Genomic DNA, 24,661 nt, shown 5'->3' with positions numbered 1-24,661 from the left:
AATAGTCCAACATTAATAGAATCTTGCATTAATCAGAAAGTCTTTCAAACTCGAGTCAGAAGTGGGATAGTTCTGGTCCTTCACAGGAAGAAATCATCTGGCAAACATGCTTATACCCTTATCCAAACATCGTGTTAACATAAAATACATTAAACAGAAGATCAACATGCCTGGGCCTTAAGAGACATGCAAGTATACAGGATTTGCTGCTGAAATTACAGAGTTCCAGGACATGGTTTTTTTCACCATTGCAAATACTGTTACACACCCTTTAGAAATGATCACTGTTATAGAGGTCTTCTGTCACAGCCCAGATTCTGTGCAAGTGTGTCATAGCAAAGTGACTGTTTTAATAGCAATCATGTAGTTGACAAGACCTTGGTTTAAAGTAGTTCCTATAGGTACATATTTTCTATACTATGACGTAATACAGTCAAAACCAGAATTTGGCTATGCTCAGTATAACAGATTCTCAAGTGCTTCAGAATAAAATTGCTTTAAAAATGAGAAAAAAAATTAAGAAGCTGATATTTTCTCATATATATGCACAACATACAAAACTATAATCAAAAGAGTAACTATGTTCCACTGTGTAGCAGGCTAGATTACAGGCTGTAAACAAGCAGCAAGATCTTTTGATGCTTCAGGTGCCAATGAACAAGCTTTTAATATTAAGTGTTTTAAAGGAGTTTATGTTCTTGTTGAAATAGGCTTAACATTTAATCTTGTAACTAGTACATTTTCGAAGTTGTACAGTTTGAAGTAGTGTTGAAGTTCTGGTATTAACTACAGCTTTCAAGATATTCTTCAAAAGCTTCCATAATATCTCTCTGTAGATAGAGATCAATTACACAGGACATCTGCAAGAAAGCAAATTGGTGCATTTTCAGAGCAGTCAGACATTAATGAACACTGTGCAGGTCAAATAATTAATAGAGATTTTAAAAAAAGCTACAAAGCTTCTTCCCCTAAAGTGTATGCTTCCTCTGTTATTACAAGTTTGAGCATACAGGTTGTTGAAGCCCCCTCTGAGAAGAGCTGAACAGAATGAAAGCTTCAGTAGACCTTAGCTGAGTCTAGCGTGATCTCATGTTGCAGGTCTTACATTCCATTGTACAATATTATGAATATTTAAAACTGTTTAATCTTAAAAAAGAAGTAGCAATTAAAAACATTCATTACCTATGCCAATAAAACTAGTAAGTTTTAAAAAAGCTCACTTTTGGTATTTCAGATGAGAACAGTATGACTAGCACTTTTGTTGACATGGAATATGTTAAGGAGGGTAGACAGCTTGCAAGACTTGAGGTTTGAATTTATTCAGAAGGCAGGGACTCTAAAATTTGCTTTTGCCATGCAATTATTCTAAGCTTATGGGAGTAATAGGACCAAGTAGATAGTTTTCCATATTACCTCACTTGAATACCTACTTTGAGTTTCCTAATTTCTGGACTAACTCTTCAGGTAGCATAGTTCTGTTGTTGTCAGTCATTCAGGTCCTTTAAAAAAAGGACCTGAACTAGCATTTTTTATTCTCTACTAAAGTCAAAACAAAATCAGCTGGCAAGCGTCAGCAACTTACTGCTTCTCTCCTCCTGCGCTCTTGTTCCATTTTTCTAGCCAAGTTACGGTCTTGAACAAGAGTATGTTGTTGAGCTTTGGGCAGTTGTTCACTCTTACGCTCTTCTTTTTGAGACTCACGGTCTGTCACTGCTGTGGCACCCAATCCTGTATATTCATGGCCCCTTTAAAGACAGGAGAAGAGATTGGTATAGGACAAAAGTTGTTTCTTCTTTTTCTTTGTAATGAGCCTTTGCACCTTAACAGAATTCTGCAAGTAATTTAAATCAGTGCATACCACTCAAATTGCGGTTCTGTTTTATATGTTGATTCATAGCAATTTCCCTTTGCAAGAGGTATGTGCATGCAATTGGTAGGTTAAGGTTTCCCACTTTCCATTTGCAATCTGTATGCGTACAGGATTTATATATATGCTACGCAAAACCTACATACACTTTCTCCGAAAAACATACACACTTAATTTTCTGTTACTTTATGGGCCTATGATATTTTGCTTCTACCTTCTTCAACTCATTATCCAAGGTAGGTTTCACTAACTTCAGGCAAGCATCATGTCTTATTCCATACAACTACATGCCTGGCTTCCTCCTCATGGAAACCGGTGGTAGCTGAAGGTGCCTGGACTGTTCACCATATGTTCTGAACAAGAAGTGTACTCTTCAGTCTCTCAAATGCTCTATTTATCAAAATAATACACTCCAAACAAGTGACCTAATCTAATAGAGCCGGCGACAGGCAGGAGCAGGAGAGTTTAGGAACCTGCTCAGACTAATCTTCCACAGGGTCAAACAGACAAAAAAAATCAAGACTCCTGAAGAGGGAAATATCACAGAAAACAGAGTTCCAAAATGTGGCAAACAGCAATCTAAGATATTTCTGCAATGCAGTAGTTAGTAGGCAGTCAGTTATCCCACTCAGCAGAATAACAGAATAGACCTCAGGCTGGGATACATATGTGGGCACTCACTAAAACAGTGGCTGCAAACAGCTAGGGAAGAATAATATTTAAACGTATGTGGTTACAAACCTGTCTGGTTTTTGCGGATGGTTTTGTGGTTCCGTCCTAGCTTGTACCAGAGCCCTTTTTAACTCCTGCGCTTGCTCACTCTTCCTCTTTAATGCTGCTTTCCTGAATTCTTTGAAGCTGTCAGCAGATGCTTTTATTGGCGCTGGAAGCATCATTGTTTTACATAAGCTTACCCAGGAATCTGTATTCTTAAATCCTGTATCCTGAAGTTATTAGAAAAAGGAAGATATGGAAGAGGCAAAAATACAACTGATCATCCATTCTCTGCTTAGTTCTTGCATGAGCACAATCTTGTTTTGGCTGGATTTATTGGGGAATATCTACAACAAAATATCTGTACTTTGGCAGAATATTAGTGCAAATACAGCAATATAAAGTCTTCAATATGTTTTCTCATCAACTTTGAGATTCTTTAGCAATATGGCAGAAATCATTAGCATTTGTATCTATTCTTACCCAATCCTTTACATCCACCTCTCCATTTTTTAATTCCAGAAAACATGAATTCACAAGACTGAGCTTATGCAGGGTCCATTGATAATATTTCATTATAAAGAACCTCTATCTAATTTCTAGGTATAATCTTTACATAACAATAGCTTTGTATTAGGCTTGTGGATTTTGTTTTAAAAACCCGTGTTATCCCCCCCCCCCCACCTCTATAGTGGCATTTTCTTCACAGTGCAAAACAGCATAAACCCAATATTCTTAAGTACTGCTTCCACTAAAAAGTCACGTGTTTATGAAGGAAATACATATTTTTGGAGTTGAATTCAATAGGTTAGTTAATGGCTTTCATAAATGGATAAAATGCCTACAGAAAAATCCTAGAAATATTCTAATTCAACAGACTACATACGAACTTTTTAGGTCTAGAGGCTGATGTGATCAATTATTTAGACTAATGATTTTGATTTGATGCTTTCAAATAGCTGATTACCCCAGAGTAATTTAAATTATAGGTGAAAAAATTCCTCTATTCCTCCATTTAAGATAATCTATTGCATGCTAGAAAAAACTTTGCTTAACTTTCATAAAACTCTTCAGATTATTTCCCAGTTTTAATAATGTCATCAGAAGTGCATTGCCCTGTTTCAGAACAGATTTTTCAATAGTACCTAAGGTTATACTCCACACTGGCCTTATTTTTGTTACTGGATAAGCAAGGAAAAGCACACTAATAGCTTGAATATTAAAACTAGATCAAGGAACACTAGTTCCTTGTTCAAATATTAAACCTAGATGGTATAAGCCATATTTTTGATGATAACATAGATATATTATTTTTCACTTAATCTTATATAATTTACTTTCTGAAATAATCAGAACCCATAGATATTTTTTTTCTGTATTTGTTTTTAGTACTAGAAATGAGATAAATCTGTACAGGTTATAAGAATGCCCAAGACCAATCAGATACTTGAATCATAAGAGACCAAATTTTTAGAGCAGATCCCAGGACAGGGAATTATTGATCCTAGTAAGCATACCCCAGCTCTTCTCAAATAAGGTTTGAGCAACACTTACCTTGCTTGGAATAATTTTGGATTTTGGCTCTAGCGTGTTTTTACCATTAGGTATACAATAACCTGATGGAAGAATAAAAAAGATTTTTCACTCACGTTGATTTTATGGATTCTTTTCCTCAAAGCTAAGCAATAAAAAAATTAGCCACTCTGGGAAGGGGCTTAAGAATTTACACTGCAGTTATTTCTTATTATTAGGTTCAGAATGACAGAAATGCTCTCAAACATTTCCTAAGCTTAAGTTGAACCGGACCACTTCTCTGCTGTTTGAAGCAGGGAAAGGAACTGTTAAGCTCAACTATAGCTGAGAAATTAACTCCTGGTTAATTCTAGGAGAGGCCCCAGCAGAATGCCAAAGTATTTGGTCAGAAAGTCTCAACACAGCACCTTAGCAGTTGGTCCTCTCCTGTCCCCTCCCCAATCAGCCTTCTTCCGCTTTGATTCCAAATTATTTAAGAGTACATCATTCATTGTATAAACTTGTTTTGCCTAAAGCTTTCCAGCCTATTTCCTTTTTTTTTTTTTTTCTTTTAATGAGCAAATAGGTCAACTGGTAAGGACTAGTCATCGTATTTCCAGTAGCCTACGGGATGTACTACTACTCCATGCTGTTACCTCTTTTATTATTATATAATCACTATTAACTTGTGAGGTAAGAACCCCCAGCAGTTCTACAGGTAAAGTGGAAGTGCTATTTTGACAATCCACATGTTTTGTGTGAAAAACACTTTCCCCAAACATTTTAAGATTTAAAAAATCTTCTTAAATGCAGGAACAGATGCAGTTTCCTATAGTCATTATTGGTAAGCCTAAAAATAGACTTCTGTACTACTAGGGACTGGCCAGAATATCACAAGTGTTTAAAAAAACCACTTATTGTAGGGTAGAGTGGGTTGTTATTTTTTAATCTTCTGTATTACTTCGTTATATTCCCTTTCTAAAGAGCTTCTAGAATGAAAATCTAGGTGTACTATGAAAAAGCCACTATTTTAGAACAGGATATATACAACACAGACATTTTATAACGTTCAGCAATGATCCTCTACTGCAGTTTGAGACGTTTCAGTATTTAAGTAAATGTTTAATAAGAAACTTAACATGCTGTGGGTTTTTTTGTTGTTGTTATTTGGTGGGTTTTGGGGTTTTTTTTATGCAAAGGATAAAGGATGTTTGAATCTCAAAGGCTGAAGGCAAAGCATCAAACCCTCTGTCAGCTCATCATAAAAAGGGTTTTCAGAAAGACCTCACAGCCTCCAGAAGTCAAGACAAGAACAGTGCCTGGTCTGTACCCTCTGCCCCCATGCATTGCCTGTAAGATGGTATAATTGCAAGTAAGCAGGAAAGAGGTTCTACTATATAGTGGGATAAAACAGGATGAAAGACCTCTGAAGCTTTTTTATGTCCAATAGTACCCTGAAGTACTAATGAAGAGGGTTCCAAGTCCTGATGTCTTTGTTCGCATGGATTCCAGGTCCAGTTAAGCAAAGTCTACCTAGATCAAGTTCTGAGAAACTTGTATTAAGGTGTCCCTCAATACAATAGGCATCTATCTTTCATCAGTCATTTATCTTCATACAGGCTTGAGAGTCTTGAGCAATGAATACACCAAAGTAAAGCAAGAGCTTCATATACCCAAAAATATCTATCCTTGTTGTTAAGATCAATTTTATCAACCTGTTATACCCACCAAAAAGATCTACGTGAAGCAAATTTAAGTTTAAGTTTATAGACATGCCTGTCTTACACCTGTAGATATAATATAGGAATATGAGGCTGTGTCAAAAGTATTTGCAGTCGTGAGCCTTGAAACATGCATTTTAGGATACTTATAGCAATGCGAGCCTTCACAAAACCTCTCATAGAGGGACATTGCTTTTTTATCTGAAGGGAAGCTTGTGGTTACCTGTTTCATAAATCAAGCTTCTCAAGTCACCACTAAATTCAGCAATACACCAAGCCTGCACCCATACCATCACAGGTGTCACAAGTGTAAAATCAAGAACCCGTGTTTCAGAGATGCAGGTAACCTCACAGAAATGCTTAAGACAGTGGGATTCTTTACAAAATTCAACAAGTTGCTCTAAGCATCCAATTAAAAAATGAGTTTGGCTAGTTTGATCTAAGTAGGTGCATACAGTACTAAGCACTCTCTGTACTTCATATCAATAGATTGCAGGCTTTATGAGTTCCAGATAACAAAGTTCTTGTTGTTTAAAATAAAAAGTGCCATAACCCTGTATTTCCCTACAACTCCTTCCAATTTTCTACAGAAGCTAGTAGTGGAAAGGCTAAGATAACACTGAGCACAACTGGGGCATGTATCATTGCAGGAACAGTCAAACACCACTGTATTATGGAAGGGGGCAGATAACCATGCTCACGTAACAGTGTTAATAACTCTGCTATGCAACATAATACCAAAGTTCAAGTATACTCAAAGGCAGTCTCATTACTGGATAGTTCCCATGCTAAATAAAGGAGCTCCTCTACAACTGTCCCTTAAAAAAGGGGAGAAAATAGAAACAGTACAAATTAAATGAAGGTTAGGAATAGAAAGTTAAGACTAAGCATTAAACAAGCACAGAAGGGAGCAAGCTTTCTCAATTGTTTTGGCTATGCTTTTTTCTATGACTATTAGAACAGTGAACTTGTTTTATTCCTGCTTGTTTTTGCAGACCTTTAATGTATTAAGGTGACACCAGGATCTTGATAGTTCCAGTCATGCAGTATGCAGGACAGGAATTCCAGTTTAGGCACCTCAAAACTTTGTAAGAAAGACTATTACCTGAAACTATGCAAACCACGTACCAACTCCAGCAAGCCTCAATGAAAGGGGTCAGTATGTGTATGGGTAGGTGTGTTAAGACCATAAAAATACCACATAGAACATCTTGGAGAACTAAACTTCCATTTTTAGAGTTGCTTTAATACAAGTCAAGAACCCAGCATCATTCTTTGGCAAAAATCAGAGTTCATCAGTGATAAGGCTGTGCCTTTTAATTTCATCAAGTTTTCAGAAGCTTGTTCCCTGCCCTGTTCAAGCCTACACAGGTAGTCTAGAGAGAAAAAAAGTAAAGGAAGAACCTAAACAATCATGTCTGGTAACACTACACTTAGCACGGGTATTCAGTGCCCAGTTCAGAATTCTTTACTTTTAAATAGATATGAAGTCTGATGCAGCTCTGCATGGAGCACAGCTTTCAGGGAACCTTTCTTCTTGTAATTATTTCAAGTTTTTTCCATGATGGAGGCCTGTTTGACATTGCTTTACTGTCAGATCCTTGTCACCAAGAGCCAGAGATGGTGACTCAAAATACAAAGTGCCCTGGGAAAAAGAGCTCCACGAAGCTTCATCAGAAGACAACCTAAAGGCCAGTGAAGTTTGACAGACTGGAGCATTGGTTCTCTCAGACTTCCTGGAACACTGGGTTACTTATATCTAGTACTAAATCAGAAAGTTAAGTTCTTAAAATACATAAAGGAAATTACTTTTTAACACAGAAGTTAAATGGATGCTTGGCTCTTCATTATTTTTTTTTTAAAGCAGCAAATCAAAATGAAACAGAAAGAACAAGGGGAAACTGCATCCCTTCCATTATTCTGCAAACTGATTAATGTACATGGTCAGCATTTTATTTCCTTAAACCAAGTTCATATACATTTCTAACTTTGCACCCCTGATATCAGTTACAGTTTATTATGAGTATACATACTTTGTTCTTGACTTATGGATATTGAATCATCAGTTATCTCACTGGCTTGAAGTTTATTAGATTTGTCTAGATGTATTGTTTTCTCAGCTTGTTTATTCCAAGCAGCATTGTCAACCTGGGAAGTTGCGTTGGATACCTAGAAAAGAAATTAGACTTCAAAATATGTTCTGAAGTGCTAAACATTTGGATTCTTATACACCAGCAGAATTAAAGATTTAGAAGCTTAGAGCAGCAAATTATCACAGGTCTAGCTTCTGTAAACACCAGGGAAGAATTAGATTTTGTTCATGTTGTGGTAGTCAGAGAATGTTCTTACATTAACACTTTGGATTTAGATCATGAACTGCTCAGAGGTTCCAAGTGGTGGAGTGGGTAGAACAAGAAACTGATACAAGCTCTTTGACTCCTGACATAGTACAACATCATAGAAGTTGGCTTTTATTGTAAAACCAGTTGCTCCACTCTGTCTTTATGGATCAGAGTGAAGGGCAGCTGCATCACTTCAGGCTTAGTTTTTCTCTATGCCAGATTGTGTAGTAATCCCCTTGAACTGGGGAAGGAGTTGCATAAACCTGAGTCTCATAGCATCTACTACTTACTGCCTTGGATAGTGGATGCAAATGGCCAAGGATAAGTTGCTTTTATTCCTTTCTTGTGCTCATAGATTCAAGAGATTGTTTCTATCCATTTCCAAAAATAAAAGCTACTAAAACCTGGCTGTAACAGGTGTGTTTGAAACCATGTTGAGAAAGATAAACACCTTAAGATAGATCATGCTTAAGATCATGCTGCTCCAGTAACATCAATAACTTCCTTTGTAACTGAGGCCCTTCTAACCAGGATACTCTCCAAGAACGTGTTAAGGCAAATCAATAGTGACTAAATATTTCACAATCTCATCTACAACCCTGAAAGCCCCAGTTTCTGTGGCTTTAGGAACAGGAAAAAAAAGCAATACACTTCTCCAAAACAGGAATATATAGTGTAAGATGCCCACCTCTTTTGTGAAACTGTAAGGTTTACAGGGTGGGCTTTTAGCTTGTAAGCATGCAAGTATTACTTAAGTTTAAGCTATAGCACTGAAAAGAAATAAAATAAGCTTTATAGGACATCATAAAGTTGATATATATTGATCGGCCAAACTCTTTCCTTTTGTGTTGCAGCCAACAGGCAATGAATTAATGACCTATTAAAGGATAGGAATCACTTTGTTAGTGGGGTTTTAGATAACTCTTGTTGTAAACCTTAGGTGGCCTTTGTTGCACCAAATTCAAGCCTGGAATATTGCATTCATTGGGGAGAAGCATGTATTCACCTCTGGGAGAGCACGTGTGCACTGGGTGACAGAAGACTGATCTGTCCTTGGAGCACTCTGAGGGGTGTGCTGGTGTGGAGCATCATGCAGAGCAGATACACCTGAGAAAGAAGCAGTGTGTGATTTCCCCTAACATGCAAAGGGCAGTCCTACATCTCAAAATTAGGTCACCTTTTAGATCTGTAGATTAACTAGATATAAAGATATGTATCCTAGCTGCATGATTTGAGACAGTTGTTTTTAATTAGTTTTAAATTGATTTCTCAGTTAATCAGCTACTAGCTCAAGCTGTCTTTTACCAAAAGCTCAGAAGCATCTGAAGTTTAGACCTTTTGAAGTGAGTGAGGGAAAAGAATAGCTCCTTGGATCAAGTTCCTAAGCAACATAATTTTTTTTCTCTGCCAACAGCAATCCATTCAGAGTGCCTATGGCACCAAGTCTTGAAGTCAGCTAATAGGTATTTCATACATAAACTTGAGTAGTGGTGATGGGTTTAAGCATCTAGTTCCTGCTTTAAGGTGTTCAGTACTTCCCATAACCCTAGGTTCATTAAGGTATCATTTTCCATCTCAGAGGGAGGCATAAACACTTCCTCCTCTTTTAATACTATCCTGCCCCACAGGTGCCCCAGCAGTCTGAAACGCTAGCCAATCCTCAGTGCTGCCACACTTTTATTTACATCGTGCTCTTTATAACCCATACCCTGCAAGAACTTTTTCTATTACCCCCTTGATAAGCTTATTGGGGTAATACAAACATTAGTCCTGCCATGCCTTCTTTCCTTAGCAGTCAAGTAAAGCCACGATTCTTCCCAGAAAAATGTTACCTGGGGGATACTGGGCATTTTGTTCTGATGGTTTAAGTGATTTATTCTGTAAAGGCTGAAGCCCCTGCAGTACATCGGCAGGTGGCTGCTGCAGTTCAGATGATCCACAAATTTGCAAGCTACTAGTAAGAGATGGGGGCTGTGCTTGCAGAACAGCATTGGAGGTTGTCCTCTGTAGACACGGTGGTACTCTCTAGAAAGAGATTGCAGTAGTTAATATAGCCAAATCTCAGTTTTTATAGCTATTTGATTCCCTCTCCCCACCACCACCCACATTTCTATTGTTTATAGAATTCAGTAGTCCTTTATTGTGATACCAATCTGGCCTTTTCTAAGAGTTTAGGTGACAAAACTCCATAAGGTAAAGTTCACCGCCTTGATCTGACAGATACAGAAAACCCATAAGAACAAAATGCAATATCAGGATTTGAAGCCTGATGTTTGTTGTAACTCAAAATCAGTTAGGGGCTGTTAGAATTGGCTAAACAAAGCTTAATTCCTGTATCCTGTTTTCTCAAGTTTATTGCTGTCATTCCATCACTGCAGAGGCTGGACCTTTTTAAACCAAAAAGTGTGTTGCATAATCCCTCCCCTCAGCCTGTGCTTATGAAGATGCAGAAGCAGCAGCTGAATAACAAATTTTCAGCCTAGTTTCCTGTATCCAACTAAGCACTTTAAGTGAAAGCAAGTCTATTGTAAGAAGAATGAAGGCTTTGCTGTGATCTTGCTTTGCTATCAGAGGTCTCTATCACTGGTAGCTTCAAGGGAAATTGCGAAAGGCAGCTAACCCTGACAAGAATTAACACCCACTGTATATACAAGAATAGAGCAATTCAATCTTACAGGCATTCAAAATTATTCTAGATTAAACTACTGTTGCTCATAATACCATAGTAATAAGTAATATAAAGTACCCTGAAAATTACTAGTGTATTGTACAATTTGTTTATTTTCAGGTGTAGAAGTGAGGTTATGCATAGGAAGAAAAATATTTAAGTGGAGTTTGCACTGTTTATTAGGTCAATTCCATGCTCAAAGATCAAGTCAGCACGGAAATTTTTTGGGGGGAGGGGGGTGGGTGGGGTGGGGTGTGTGGAGAGTTCTTCCACTTTTTCCCTACTCCTTCACCTAATGTAGAATTATGATGATTTTAAGAGGTAAAAGCCTCAGGACTTCTCCCAGTACATCAGTTTTTATACAGATACATAAGCTACTTTTAACAAACAGCAGAATTTATCTCCATGTAAATCAGTCCTACAGAAGTAGCAGCATTCAAGCCACATTCATTATTTCCTGATAAAGTTATGTCATTCCCAGTGCCATTGTATGTAGCATAAAACTTTGTTCAGGCCAAAAATATAATATCCATTCCAGTCAGTTTACCTTAGGCTTTTCCACAGAAGTTGGACAGTTCTGCCTGGCTCCAGTCTGTTTTGAGTAGGTTTCTGTAACTGCAAATACAGCGAGGTGGGCAGAAAGAGGGGGATGGAAAATATAAAACAAGTCATTCACATATGTTTCATTATTCACACATACAAGATTGAGTTGCAGTTGTACCTAGAGAGCCAAACCTCACAGTGAAAGGAACATTGTTATCTTGAATACTTCGACTTCAGCTTGATGTGTTTAGAGAACTTCTCCTGCAGGATCAAGGTTTTTGCTGCCATCAATGACTTTACTGTGTTCACTTCCCCCAACTGCAAAGGGCTGAGCACTCATCTCACCTTACACTGTTACCTCATACTGATACCTACATCGTAGACCTCTAGTTTGGCAGATCTGTTCTGTCCTAGAAAACTAAATAAGAGTTCTGTGCACAGAGAGAAACATCATTCTGATATCCTGATGCTGCAGCACTGTCATGTCCCTTGAACAAGCTTGAGACATCTTAAGAACCAGTGTAGACTTTGGCTCTACAGTCAATGCTGTTGGTACTTTTGTCCCTCAGCTAAGGGACTAAGCCTTACCCACAAGGTAAGGCACCCTTCACGCTGCAGATCAGAAGATGAAAAAAAGTAAATTACGCTTTCAAAACCACAAGAGTAGGCTGTAGTCAAGTCTCCAGGTTAGATACACAGACCTCTTGCTAGCTGATTTTGGTCCCTGAAGTTTTTCACTGGTAAGTTGAGTGGATTTGTAGGTTTGTGTGTTTGTTGCTGCCCCTGCCCCAAACTCAGTACTAAGACACTCATTTAATAGCACTAGAATTGAGCCTTCAACATGGAGCAAGCCTACAAGGGTAACTGAAATCCTTGGTAAGCGTGTGGAACAGCAGATGCTAACTGAGAAGGCAGATGTTTTGCCTACACAAAGACAAAAAGAAGCTTTCTGACCCGATTCACAGTCGCTGCTATCTGAGGAGCTAGAATCACTGCTAGTACTGCTGCCAGAGTCTGAGGAGTTGCTGCTATCGCTCAGTCTGCTTGGTCCAATACTGGGCTCAGCACTGTTTTCAACTGCAGGAGAAAAAAAAAAAATTAGAACAACTTGCAGTGGAGCAGTCCTCCTATATAACACTAGTATCAACCTTGTTAGATCTATCCTCGCACATAACCGTTCATCTTCTGCCATTTCCTTGTCCACTGTCCATTTAGCAGTGAATTCAAGACCTTTGTAGAAGAGGGAGATTCACCATCAGCAGGCTAGTTGAATTAATGAAATGGCCAAGGAGGAGCTGTAATCACACAACTTACAGTTCGGAAGTAGATTAAAACTGTGCTGTCTTAAGACACAATTCAAAGAGTTTCCCCCCTAAGTTTTCTTGCTGTTAAGAGACTGTTTCTGTGCTTGTTGCTGCTGCCAGACTTGCATGCTAAGGTCTTTACCTATAGCCAACTCTTCTCTTTCCCAAGCCATATGTACTCCAGAATTTTCATCTTTTGCCACCTCCCCACCATCTGACTATTTTGCATCTGCAGGGTTGATTTAACTCAGTTTATAGTGATTTTTCAGACAAAAAGCTTTTTCAGAGCATGTTGCTCTGATGGAAGCTTTGAAAATGAGAAGCTACATGGATACCCGTTTCCCTGGACACGGGTCTGTGTTAAGTGCCAGCTTAAGCTCTTCCTTAAAAAGAAGTCAGATGCTAGTTGTAAAGGTTTCCTAGCCAGTTCCCTCCCTCTCCCCACAACATATCCCTTGCAATTTATTTCAGCTGCTTCTTTAAGCTTTTCTTTCTAGAATCTTTTCAAGCCCTCATGTGTATCAGACAGGAAGACTGTTGACTGAACTAATACCGAATGCAAGCCTGTGTCTTGTAGGGCTGCTTCTATCATTTCAGCTCACTGGTTTTACATAGGAGCTTAACAGATATCCAATAGAGGGCAATAATAGCACTCACTGGTTTAACAAGGAACAGCTTGACCTATAGTGGTAGCATCAGCTGCACTTATCTGTTGACAGTCCCTGATGAGAACCACCTTTAAGTGTAGATATGCTCAAGCATGTACTGAATTTCTAGCTTCGATATTGAAACACATTATTGCCTGAAAAAACTGAATTGATTCTCCTAGGGCACTTCTTTAAGACTAAGACAACACAGCACACCTGTCACCAATGCAAAACTTTTGCTCCCATGAGAGCATTAGTGAGGCTGCAATCTAACAAGTATGACTAGTTTGTTGCTCTTGAATCTCTAAGCCACAGAAAGTGAGTTGCAAACAAATACATACTGTAGGACACTCCTCCTCCCCCTCCATGTTTTCACATGTCAGCATAAGGGAGAAGGTGTTCAGCATCCCTTAAACTCTGAAGCCATTATCATCTTTACTTGTAATAAAGGATTAGGTGCAAGAATAAGGAAGATGTTTTAGACAGTACAAGTAACTGGCCAAATTTGCTGCTGTGACTTCAGCTCACTCAGCATAGGAAGAATCTTAAGACTAGCAATGGGAAGCCTAAGAACTCAACTCTTCTGAGAAGAGAGTCCCCAGCTACATAACAGTACAGAAGCCCAAGGGGAGAATCCTACTTTTAATTTTATTCATTTGCAACAGAAATAACTTAAGAGTATTACACTTTATGTTCTCCTTCTTTAGGTTTAGTTGACCATTGACATCCAGTAGTCTCTTCTCTAGCTCTTGTTTCCTTTCAGAATCAAGTTGTTCTTTTGGCTTCGTTGTTTTTTTAGCTGCATGTGAGACAGAAGTTAATGTTGCAGCAAAACAGAAGACAAATCTAGCAGGTTTTGTTTTTGTAGGCATCATTTATGCTACATACCCTGCTGTTTTCTTGGTCTTTTCCTCAAACAGGTTGCTACATATTTCTCTAGTTCTCTGAGTGTTGAATCCTTTAAAGTTTCAAAGTCTATTTCTATCTCATCAGGGTCAGAATTACTCAGTGAAGGTTCTCTTGACTGTATTATATGGACTACTTTCCGAAGCTTATCTCCAGGGAGTTTATTTATGTCCAAACTCAACTGTCTTTTTTCATCATAATTCATAGGCTTGGCACCATCTTCATCTTCTGACTTACGTGCCAACAAGACCTGCTGCATGGTTTTCTTTGATTGACTGCAAGAAAAAAGTATACTGCAGTAACAGCAGTTTAAAAATAATTTGACACCCACGCAAGTCCCCCACACTTACATGTTTAAAGACAGCTTTTTCTTAGATTTCTTCTTGTACTTTAGATTTTTCTTCTTTTCAGTCAGGCTTTTTATTTTAGCTTCTTCCTTGTTCTTACTTTTCTCCTTTTTGTCCTTCCCTTTTTTCTTTTTCGGTCTAGGTAAGTATGCTTTGGTCAAAGCCCGCAACTGCTGATTAACAGCTTTAAGCTAGCAAACAAACAAACAAAAGCCAATAATCTTTGGCAATATAGGAGGAATAATAAAATGGTCCTAAATATCGCAGATTTGTGGCAGCTGAGCTGATATTAATAGGATGTTTGCTTTTTAAATTAGGTTTACTTTCCAAGCATCTTACTATATTATATATTAGTCACAGACTACAGATATAGAAGAGGTAAGGCTATTTATTTTATGCAGACATTTCTAACAGCATATGTCTTGTAGCATCCTGTGAGGAATAAAAATGCAAAAATCACTGTAGGAGTATCCAGCAGCCTCTCTTTAATTTCAAGTGCTTGGGAAGCACATAAGTGCCTTACTAGGTTAGATCTCTACAACATTACGGAATTAGGCTAGTGGGACTGGGCTTGTGCATCTTCAATCCATAAACCCCAAATATTTTGCAATATAAACCAGCTAGATGGAACATACCAGCAGCTTCAGAGAAAGACCTAACAAGTTAAGCCTCATGGGAATTAGAACGAAGATGGACAGACAATGAAAATAGAATTCAGAGACACTGAAATTCTTCACTATCACAAAGGCTGTCTTGTAGACATTTGGTTGACCTCACACCTATATTCATAAATTGATGATGTATATGCTACTCTTAAAATAATGGAAACTAAACCGCCCCTCATTTGACTAGCAGAACAAATGCTAGTTTTCCCTATAGTTTATAGGTACAGCAGCAGCAGGTTAAAGCATTATGTTCAAGCAAAAGCAAGACCCATTCCACTCAGGCAGTGAGGCAAAGCTCTGCTTCACATCAGCATGAGATTCCTTCCATTTACTTCAGAAAACTCAGCATGAAGTACAAATTCAATTACCTGCTTTTGTGGCTCAAAGGAGACAGAGCATAAGAACAGAGCTCTTTAGCAGTACGAAGGAAATGCCATTGTTGGAAGAATATGCCACTAAACTACCTGTGGAGTATCTGTGTGCTCTGAACATATCACAGCAACACTTTTTTTAAAAAGTTTGAGAGTTGTCTGAAGAAATGGTAGGCAAAAGTAATTTAGATTCACTAAAACCAGTTTGTATTTGCTGAGGCACTATTCACTTAAAGTTTGGAGGTGTTTCCAAACAGGAATGAAGTTCTGTATTAAGAAAAACAAATTACTAGAGAATCTTTTGAATACTGATTCTTGGTACTTAGTTTTAGAATGGACATTTGCAAGTGGCATTATCAGAGAGATCATAAGTCATGCACATTGAGTACTAATGCTTACTTGCTCCTGCAGCTTTCCAAGGTGCACTGTTCTTTCCTGTTCAGACTCTTCAAATGATTTTTCTTCTGTAGAGTCATCATTACTGCTCTCACTGGAATAAGCTTCTGTCATTTCTCTTGTAGGCTGTGACAGAGGAGCACTTGCAACAAGTTCATCAGGGATTTTGGCAAAGTGCATCTCGAAAACATCCTAAAGAGTTAAGTTTGGGAACAGCAGAGAGGTCAACATGCTTTCAGACTTCTAAAAGCATTATGAAGTTTTAGCTTGTTTTCTAGAACTACACAGCACCACAGTAGTTGGTAACATTAGTAGATGCTACATCAGGCCAAGGGATGACCACAAAGGAGTCTTACAGTCCGACTTTTTTTTTTTTTTTTCCAAGACTGACTTAAGTGATAACTCACCTGAAGTTTTCTTGCCATAGCAACTATTTCATGGTCTGGAGAATTATGTTTGTAGCAGCTCATGAACATTAATCTAACATCTGTAGCAAATTCTTGTATATCGCTGTATTCAAAATTATCCAGTTTCTTCTAGAGGAAAAGAAAATTAATGCACATTTAGGGCTTAGGAGTAGAGAGCATTGCCATGAACTGGCAGAAAAAGAGGAGGAACAAGAATTATGATATACAGTATCAGTTTCAGCTTGCATCAAGACAGCATATATTGTAAGAACCATTATGGAAAGACCTGCTTCTCATGTCAACCTTGTCCCATTAAAAGAGGAAATTCTCTTACTTTGTTAAACAAATTTGCTAACTAATTGCTGTAACTACTTTGTAGCACTAAGTCAAGAAAACAATGTTTGGGTGATTTTATTTGGTCAGCTCAGCTCTTGTTTTAGATTCTAAGCATGGTATTTATTCAAAGTCTATTCCATAATTGTTTGAGTCAAAGTAATGGGCTAGAAATTGGGAAATAACCTTTACATTGCACAAGCCAATTTTCAAGATAATTCAATAAGCTATTGAAATTGAACCCTCCCCACAAAAGTGGATCTTAACCTGGCTAAATACTTCAACCCTAAACAGATGTACCCAGAGTTCATGACACTGTCTCTGTTCATTTTCACATAAAGTGTGCAAGGTGTCATATAAATACCCAGTGTTGAGGTTCCAGGGCACTTCACCAAGGATACTGAGATTCAGAGAAGCAAAAGTTGTCATTACAGAATTACATTTTGTTTTATAGAGCATTAGCAACGGCATCATGTATACAGATTGAAAGATTTTTAACAGGCAGCCTGCTTGGTAGTACTTCCTGGAGATGGTAATTCCCTCATTACTTGTATTAGCTTGTTCAACAGACAGGTAGATTGTGACTATGCACATAGTCACAATGAGACTTAGAAGACTTTCCTTAGCAAGCTGTGCCTTAGTTTGTTGAGGTGAGAGTATGTTGTTTCTATGCCCACTACTTCTCTGAAAGGAGAAGCAGCTTTCATTACACCTTTTCAGCTAGCACGATTAAAACTCAGTCATTACACAAGTTACTCAAGCAAGCACACAAATATTCCAGTTCCCCTCCGAAACCGACTTACTTTAATGGTTCCTAGGTCTGTAGGACATTTGGTGATCCCTTGGTTCTCACCAAGTGAGAAAGATGCAACATTTACAGGTTTCAAGAAAGGCCATGAATATGCTGCATGTTTCTTTGAAAACATTTGTTTAAGTATTTCATTACAGTGTTTTAGTTGTTCTGACAGCTTAATCTTTTTAAGAATTTCAGGTGACTGTTGAGAATCTGGCAAGTATCTCTTCAAAAGCTTTTTCTGTATCATACATTCATTTTCACCTCCGCGTGTTTTAACAGCTTTCTTTTCATTAAGTGTTGCAGAAGATTCACCACTTGCTATGAATGTTGAAGTAGTAGGAGTTGTAGTGTCAGCCTTCCTTTTCACACCTTTTTTTGCCTAGGAAAAGAAAATTTCACAGTTCTGAAATACAGGTGTCCAGAACAGTGAAAGAATGGTCAGCTTTCAGGCTACACAAAGAAAAAAAATATCTAAAAATTGTCAGAAATTTTGCAGCTTTTGAAGTCAGAGCAAAACGTGGCATTTTCACAAGTTTAGGCTGAAAACCTACAAAGGCCTTACAAGATCAGTGCACCAAGCTCAATCTTAGATGTAAAGGAAGGAACATGGTGTATGGCAGGTCAGGTTGTGGTCTGGTTTTAGTCAGTTGAGAAGACTCCAACTGGCTGGTAGGTTATGAACTTACCACAAGGCGAGTGCCACGGAAAGGGGAAAAACTAGTGCAATTCATTTGAAGTCGGGTTGAACAGCTTTATGCACAAGGTTTATCTCTTTCTTTAACCTAGGTGGTATTTAGTTTGGAAACAATACAATGTGTGCTTTGTCATCAGCATTCAGACTCTTAAGTGTAAATATACACTGTAGGAGAGCCTATTCCTCATTAGAAAAGCAAAACCAAAGCTAAGTCAATACAAGAGTGTTTATCTGATGAAAACATCAGATGTTCATATACAATTCAGATTTGAGTTAACAAGAATTTGCTTTTGTGAGTTACTAACACCTTCCAGGTGAGTTACACAGCATTTAAACACACACACTATTTTTGGGGAATCAAGTATTTGATTTTCCTTGAAAATGTGAGAAGTTAATAAATAAAACTTAGAAAGACCTTTATTTTAATACTAAAACCAATCTACACCTCAAGGGAAGAACAGTTTCTACATTAAGGTGAAGCCTGCAGAAGTATAGTAATACACTTCATGAATGAACATCTTAAAGTTCACTTTGTTTCTTCAATAACTACATTTAAACCCCATATTTATAAGAAAAGATGTACCAAGAAGTCATCCCAATTTCTGCTTAGTTTCTAGGATTAGTACTGGCCCAGTTATTTAGCAGAGACCCAGAAGATTTAGAGATCTCTTACTATCTTCTATCACAATGGAGGTTTTGAAAAAATTTGTAATAAGCATGGCTCCTGTGGTTTTGCTGTTAGCGCCTGGAGGAGCAATTTCAATACCTTTCTTTCTGAAGGTTATTTGAGGAAACTTACTTTTGTTATAGGGACTGCAGCTGGCATTAAAGCAGCTAGCTGAGCTGCAGACAAAGGAGCTAGTGTAACCTGCTGCAGCTCTTGAGTCTTCACTGGAGGCTGCTTACTGCTTTCAGCTTGTTCCTGCACTGTGCTTTGTGCATTTGAAGTCCCAGGGTTGGGCTGCTGTGTTTCTGGTTATTTTAAAAACAGAAAGTTTTAAAGTTAGGTCTTAAGTGTTGCAGTTAGTTTCTTTCATAATCAAATGGAACAGTTAACAGAACCTTTCTTCAACATCCAAACTATACAAATGAATACAAACAAGACCATTGTTACACATAATCTGGGTATCCTCTACTATTCAGCACCATTAGTACCTCAGCTAGAATATTGTACCAAGTTAGGTATATTTGGCTTCAAGACAGCTGTGGATTAACCTCACAGGGAAGGTTAGAGACACCACACTAAACCCTGTACATTGAAAAAACATTCTTGCCAAGAAGAGAATCAAGTTGTTTTCTACAGACACATGAAGACCAAGCAGCAAAGGGTGCAAACTGCATCACAAAGGTTCAAGTTCCCTAAACATATTTAAACCTGCATATATTGCTTAGCACTAATACAGATCTCTGTCACTGATTTGAGGACAGTTTAGACCAAGTTTTTTCTGTATTTGATTTGGCTGATTAAATTAGTAATGGCTTTTCCAGCTCTGTGATTCTGTTTATTTCCCATAGAAGTTCACACCTATTAGTTTATATAACACAACACTGAGCCACACCATGATGTTCTCTGAAACGGAAGTCAGCTGGGTTTTTTTGGTTTTGGTTTGTTTTTCTTTTTTTTTTTTTAACAAAATAAAGGGAAATTCAAAAAGAAGTGCTTAGAACATTTCAAAATTAGTACAGGCTGCACATTTGTGTGTGCAAAGGGAATGAGGGGACTTAAACAGCATCAATTCTAGGAAGAGTCTGTTATGAAAGCATCTCAAATTGTTGCAATCATTTGCAAACCAAAAAGCTAACTCAGCTTCCAACACATTTCTCAGAAGTCTTTTCTGGCAGTCGCTTGTACCTGTTCAATCAACATATTCTGCCAAGGCAATGAATTGCTTGAGATTTTACTTAAATAAGCTAGTAAAAGCAGAAAGTCAACTGAGTATCCCACTCTTCCTCCTAACCCCCTAATTTTTTTTTTTAGAGGACCAAGAAATGCACTGCTTTCCCATATCCACCTACCAGATCACTGAAACGTAGCGTTGCTCCTCAAACATACCTTGAGGAGAAAGCTACAGAGATCTATCAAACCGTAATACTGTTTTGAAGAAACACTTGTTTTGGCTACTGCCAGCAACAAGGGCCACCATACCACATCACAGCATGTGAAGTCATCAGGAGACTCTGAAGAGCTGTGTAGTTGCATAGTTAAATAATACAAGCATCTGTTAAGTGAGCCAGTAAGAACTGAGCTAGCCAATATTACTGCTCCATGGCTGTCAGAAGTCAAGTAATTAAGAGGTATCAGGGTGAAGGAGTGTCACAGCTCTTTGAAGACATAGCTAACATTTCCCCAACAACCGACAGCAGTACCTCCAGGTCAATTTGGAATGCTACCTCAGATGTCTCCAAATTAACCCACTGAGATGCACATGTGATTCCAGACACGGCGTAGTCTCAATTCTATCAATATAGGTATTTATTCTGTAGCAATGTTGAGAGCTTACATTTAGAAGTGAGCGCTTTGTACAAGTGAAACATTATAAAAACAATTAAAAAGACATCAGAAGTTAGTGATGATAACAAATTGCAGTCAATCATCTGGCCCCTTGCAACTAGGCTTCCCAACATCACTTCAAGCAATTTCCTCATAAGTTTGAGGTGTTTTGGTTGAATGGTCCTTTTTGTGGACAAGAGCATTGCATTTCAACAGAAGTTTGCCTGTGAAGCTATGCTGTTACACTACTGATTAAGTTGGTAATTTTGACTTTTGCCCCCTCTTGAACACAATTCTTTAGTAGAGAATGGGAAACATAGCTAGTACCTATAAAAAAATATTATGGCTACACCAAATCTGCTAAAGCCTTATAGCAATATTATTACTTGTCTGATATGTTCTGCTAAGAGTGGAGAGCACCTGACTGCTCCAGGGTTGAGTTGTGACAAGCAATGGAAGATTCCATGTTTCCAGCTTTTGCTGGTTTAATATATTAATAATTTAACATGTAATACAGGCCTTACCTTCTGGCTTCTTTCCTTTTCGCTTTCCTCTGTTGAGGATCACTAGTCTTTCTTCTGGTGGCATTTGGGCTATTTTCTGCATAAACACTTTTTCTAGTTCTTGGGCCATAAATACAACATCATCACCTGGCTGCAAAATATAGTCAGTAGGATTCAGAGTAAAGGAGAGGCTGCAGTAATGGAGGGCTACCTTGTAAAATAAGCAGTCTACAGAATCCTGCTCCAACAGATTGAAACAAGCCACCAGCACTAGAGGGGTCTATCAGTCCTTGCTATCCCTGCCCCCTGCCCCCAACTCACTTTAATACAAATTGCTTCATTATTGCAATACTCTTTCTCCCACTGACCTATTGCACAGTCCTACTTGCTTTACATCCATATACTTTCTACAGCAAAGGGAAAAAGGGGTAGATCTGTAACTCCCTTATTCATTCCTATGTTCTGAAGAAAGCTGTTCAATCTCAAAGATACCAAGACACAGCCAACAAACACCCAAGCACAAGGAGATGCTCACACTTCAAGTTCGGTTAGTTAAACTTGCTGGAGGAGTGGAGCATGGCTCAGTGTTGCTAGTCTTAGACTTGTACAGCAGTTACATGGTGCTTGCTGTTCATGATCTCCACAACTGAAGCCCAGAGATCTTGCAGGTGGAATCCTTGTGCAGAAAAGGCCACGCGTGCAGTAGTTGTAACAGCAGGGTAGACTTTGCTTACGTGCCCTCTGTCAGTCCTAGTAGCACCCCCACACCCCCCACCCCATTTCAGGGAAAATACTTTCCCTCCCAGAAAAATTGTGCAGACATTGACTGATTTAGTGCAGGCTTTAATAACCATTTGTTTGGTTTAGACTTGTTTGCATTGTTCAATAGAATCGATTACTGGTAAGAGGTTGTGTTTCACATACCTTGTTATATATGTAGCAGTTCAAGAACATAGTTTTAAAGTCTTCAATGCATTCAGCTGCTTTTGTGTAGTAATTGTGTTCCAGGCGCTTTTTAATGGTGCCCAAGTCCATAGGTTTCTTTATAATACTGTAATAATCCTGTCATTTTGAAAGACTTAGTCACATATCTTTAATATTAGGACATGAGGATTCTTACACATTTAGTTATGAAAGTTAAATTACAAGAGAGAAGAATTGTATTATGTTGGAAGGAATATTTTATATGAAGGAAAACTTTCCCTTATAGTCATAGGTACCACAGAAGTACCTTCACCTCATAATTTCTCCTTGCTTTTTCATAGAACATCAACCATTCAAAGGCCCAAAGAATTTATTTCAATAGGATCCAGAGCTATAGTTCTCATAGGTACTACTACCAGTATATGTACTTCTCATTTGTTATCTCAAAGCCATTTACCTGAAGTAGCACTCCAGTTTATAGAACAGAGGGAACAAGCAGACAAAGACAGAATCTGACAAAGACAAAGAGTCAGTCACTGACAAAAAGAAGCTGCCGAGTTTTCACAATTACTAATCAAATACTTCATCCCCTGGGTTATAATGGCTCTCCTCTCAGGGTTAGCCTAGTGAAGATGTGGCAATGTGACTCAAAGGCAGCTGGAATGTGAACTATTGCGATTAGTTTAGTACCATGGCTAAAAGCTTGAGATTAAGAGCACGAGGCTAATTCCCTGCTGGTGTGTTTAAGAACTCAGAACAGGAATATACCTGCTAAGTTCACATATACATTGCAATTGTGTGGAGTTACTACTACTTCAAGTGTCTTCTAAAGCTGTCCTAATCATCTGGTTTAGTGAACTAAAAAAAAAAGCTAAATACATCAGTGCAGACTGAGTTTACCAAAGCAAAACCAAGAAAACTTAAATGATGCACCTAATAATTAAGTATTGTCCATTTTGCATCTTTAACACTTGGAGGGGAGAGGCAAAGGAAGCAAATACCTTCATTGTCCTTGTTATGGGGCCAGAGGTTTGCTTGTTATTGTGCAGCAGTTGAACTAACACATACTTTTACAAGTCAAGTGGCTGCCTTTGAAATCCAGGGAGGCAGAACTGGCCTGAGGCCAGCTGCAAATGTTGCTGTAACTCTGATTGAATGACCCTTAATATTAACCTTAAGTGACAGTTCCTTCCAAGACAGAAAAAGGGTAAGAAAAGACACAGAAATAGAGTCACTTTGACAGTGCTTTTGGACAAAGTGACCAAATGAATTTGTCACAAGAAACAGCTGCAGATAAAGGCTTTTGTCGGCTCTAAACAGAGCCAATGATTTTGTAGCATTAGTCTTGGAAATTTGGGAGAACTAAATACGATTGATTTTTTTTTTCCCCCAGCTTAAGCAAAGGAAATGTACCATGGTTTTATTTAACATCTTTCTTCTTATCTACCAAGAGCAGTATCTTCTAGGTAATTTGAAATAGTGCTGTGTGAATAACCAGTGTTTTCATTTGGCTGAAAAAGCTGGTGTGATCCAAAACTGGAGTCTAAAAATACCTGAATTAAGACAATTTGTCACTTGACATTATGTTAATTCACTTTGTTGCAATTAAATTGTAACATAAATAAAATCCAGAAGGCAATACAGAACAAGAATTTTAGCATCAGAGCTTCTATTTCCTGGAAAAAATGTTCTACCATTGTGGTATGATGAGAACACTGTATCTCTTTTTCTTCCCTAAGAGACTTTTAATTCCTCTCAAAACTTCAGAGCAAGATGACTAAGTTGATTTGAAATTAAGTACAAGTGTAATTACTTCTATGCATCAACTGGATCCAGATTTGCCCATTTGGTTTAGGGTCAATCAAATCTGCTTTTCCATCATAAAGTATTTGACATTGAAAGAGCCTGGCTTTCTCCTATTAAAAATAGAAAACTCTAGAGGAAAAGAAAATACTTGTTATATGCAGCATTAAGAAATATGGCTAAACCAGTAGGGAGGTAGAAAGAAGACAAGAAAGAACACCAACATCCACAAACTTCAAGAGGCCTGTCTAAGCATTCTTATCATCCCTTAGAAATACTGATTTACTGCAGTCCTAGGTCAAAAAGCAAATTAACATAGATGAAGCATATAGTATGAACCAGAGAAAACCCACAGTTTTCTTGCAGACTTGGATTGATGAAAGCAGTTCATATGCAAAAGTTGTCTTCCACAGTCTGTTGCATCAGAAAATACTCTTTTAAACTAGCATTAATTCACAAGTCCTGTAATACTTTACATACTACTACTCCAATTCTAAAATGGTTCTTACAGGAAGATTCAGTGCTGCTGCGTCTACAGGCTGGTGAAATGGCCAGGAAAAGTTGTGCCTCCACATGGCTTTCATGACCACCCTCTGTAAATACTGAAGCTGGTTTGTTTGACAACCACTATTTTTGTCATTAATATATTCTGGTGGAGGAGGGTTAATAATAGGACAGCACCGGCTTGGAACAGACATCTTTAGCAA

General features: G+C 38.1%; 1 protein-coding gene across 1 annotated transcript; it reads right to left on the bottom strand.

Annotated features, from left to right (window-relative positions):
- Positions 1-782: 782 nt before the first annotated feature.
- Positions 783-24,661, bottom strand: BRDT (bromodomain testis associated). Its single transcript, XM_056356201.1, has 19 exons — positions 24,464-24,661; positions 22,152-22,289; positions 21,249-21,378; positions 19,033-19,205; positions 17,547-17,918; positions 16,411-16,539; positions 16,007-16,195; positions 14,575-14,762; positions 14,207-14,499; positions 14,004-14,117; positions 12,322-12,444; positions 11,372-11,433; positions 9,989-10,181; positions 9,163-9,263; positions 7,848-7,983; positions 4,136-4,197; positions 2,609-2,811; positions 1,583-1,745; positions 783-860 (listed from the first exon to the last, which is right to left on the bottom strand). Exons 1-19 carry the CDS (start codon positions 24,650-24,652, stop codon positions 783-785), a joined length of 3,036 nt encoding a protein of 1,011 aa, XP_056212176.1. The 5' UTR covers positions 24,653-24,661.

Source organism: Falco biarmicus, chromosome 11 (genome assembly GCF_023638135.1).
Source record: "Falco biarmicus isolate bFalBia1 chromosome 11, bFalBia1.pri, whole genome shotgun sequence".
NCBI classification, from domain to species: domain Eukaryota; kingdom Metazoa; phylum Chordata; class Aves; order Falconiformes; family Falconidae; genus Falco; species Falco biarmicus.
The sequence above is the reverse complement of the archived record's forward strand: the minus strand, read 5'-3'. Positions and strand labels throughout refer to the sequence as shown.

Excerpts from the sequence above, each read along its gene's own strand:
- BRDT (XM_056356201.1), bottom strand. The coding sequence starts at position 24,652 with ATGTCTGTTCCAAGCCGGTGCTGTCCTATTATTAACCCTCCTCCACCA. Across the intron at positions 21,379-22,151 it reads ACTGCTACATATATAACAAG|CCAGGTGATGATGTTGTATT; the intron begins GTATGTGAAACA and ends TATATTTTGCAG. Across the intron at positions 17,919-19,032 it reads CTGCAGTCCCTATAACAAAA|GCAAAAAAAGGTGTGAAAAG; the intron begins GTAAGTTTCCTC and ends TTCTTTTCCTAG.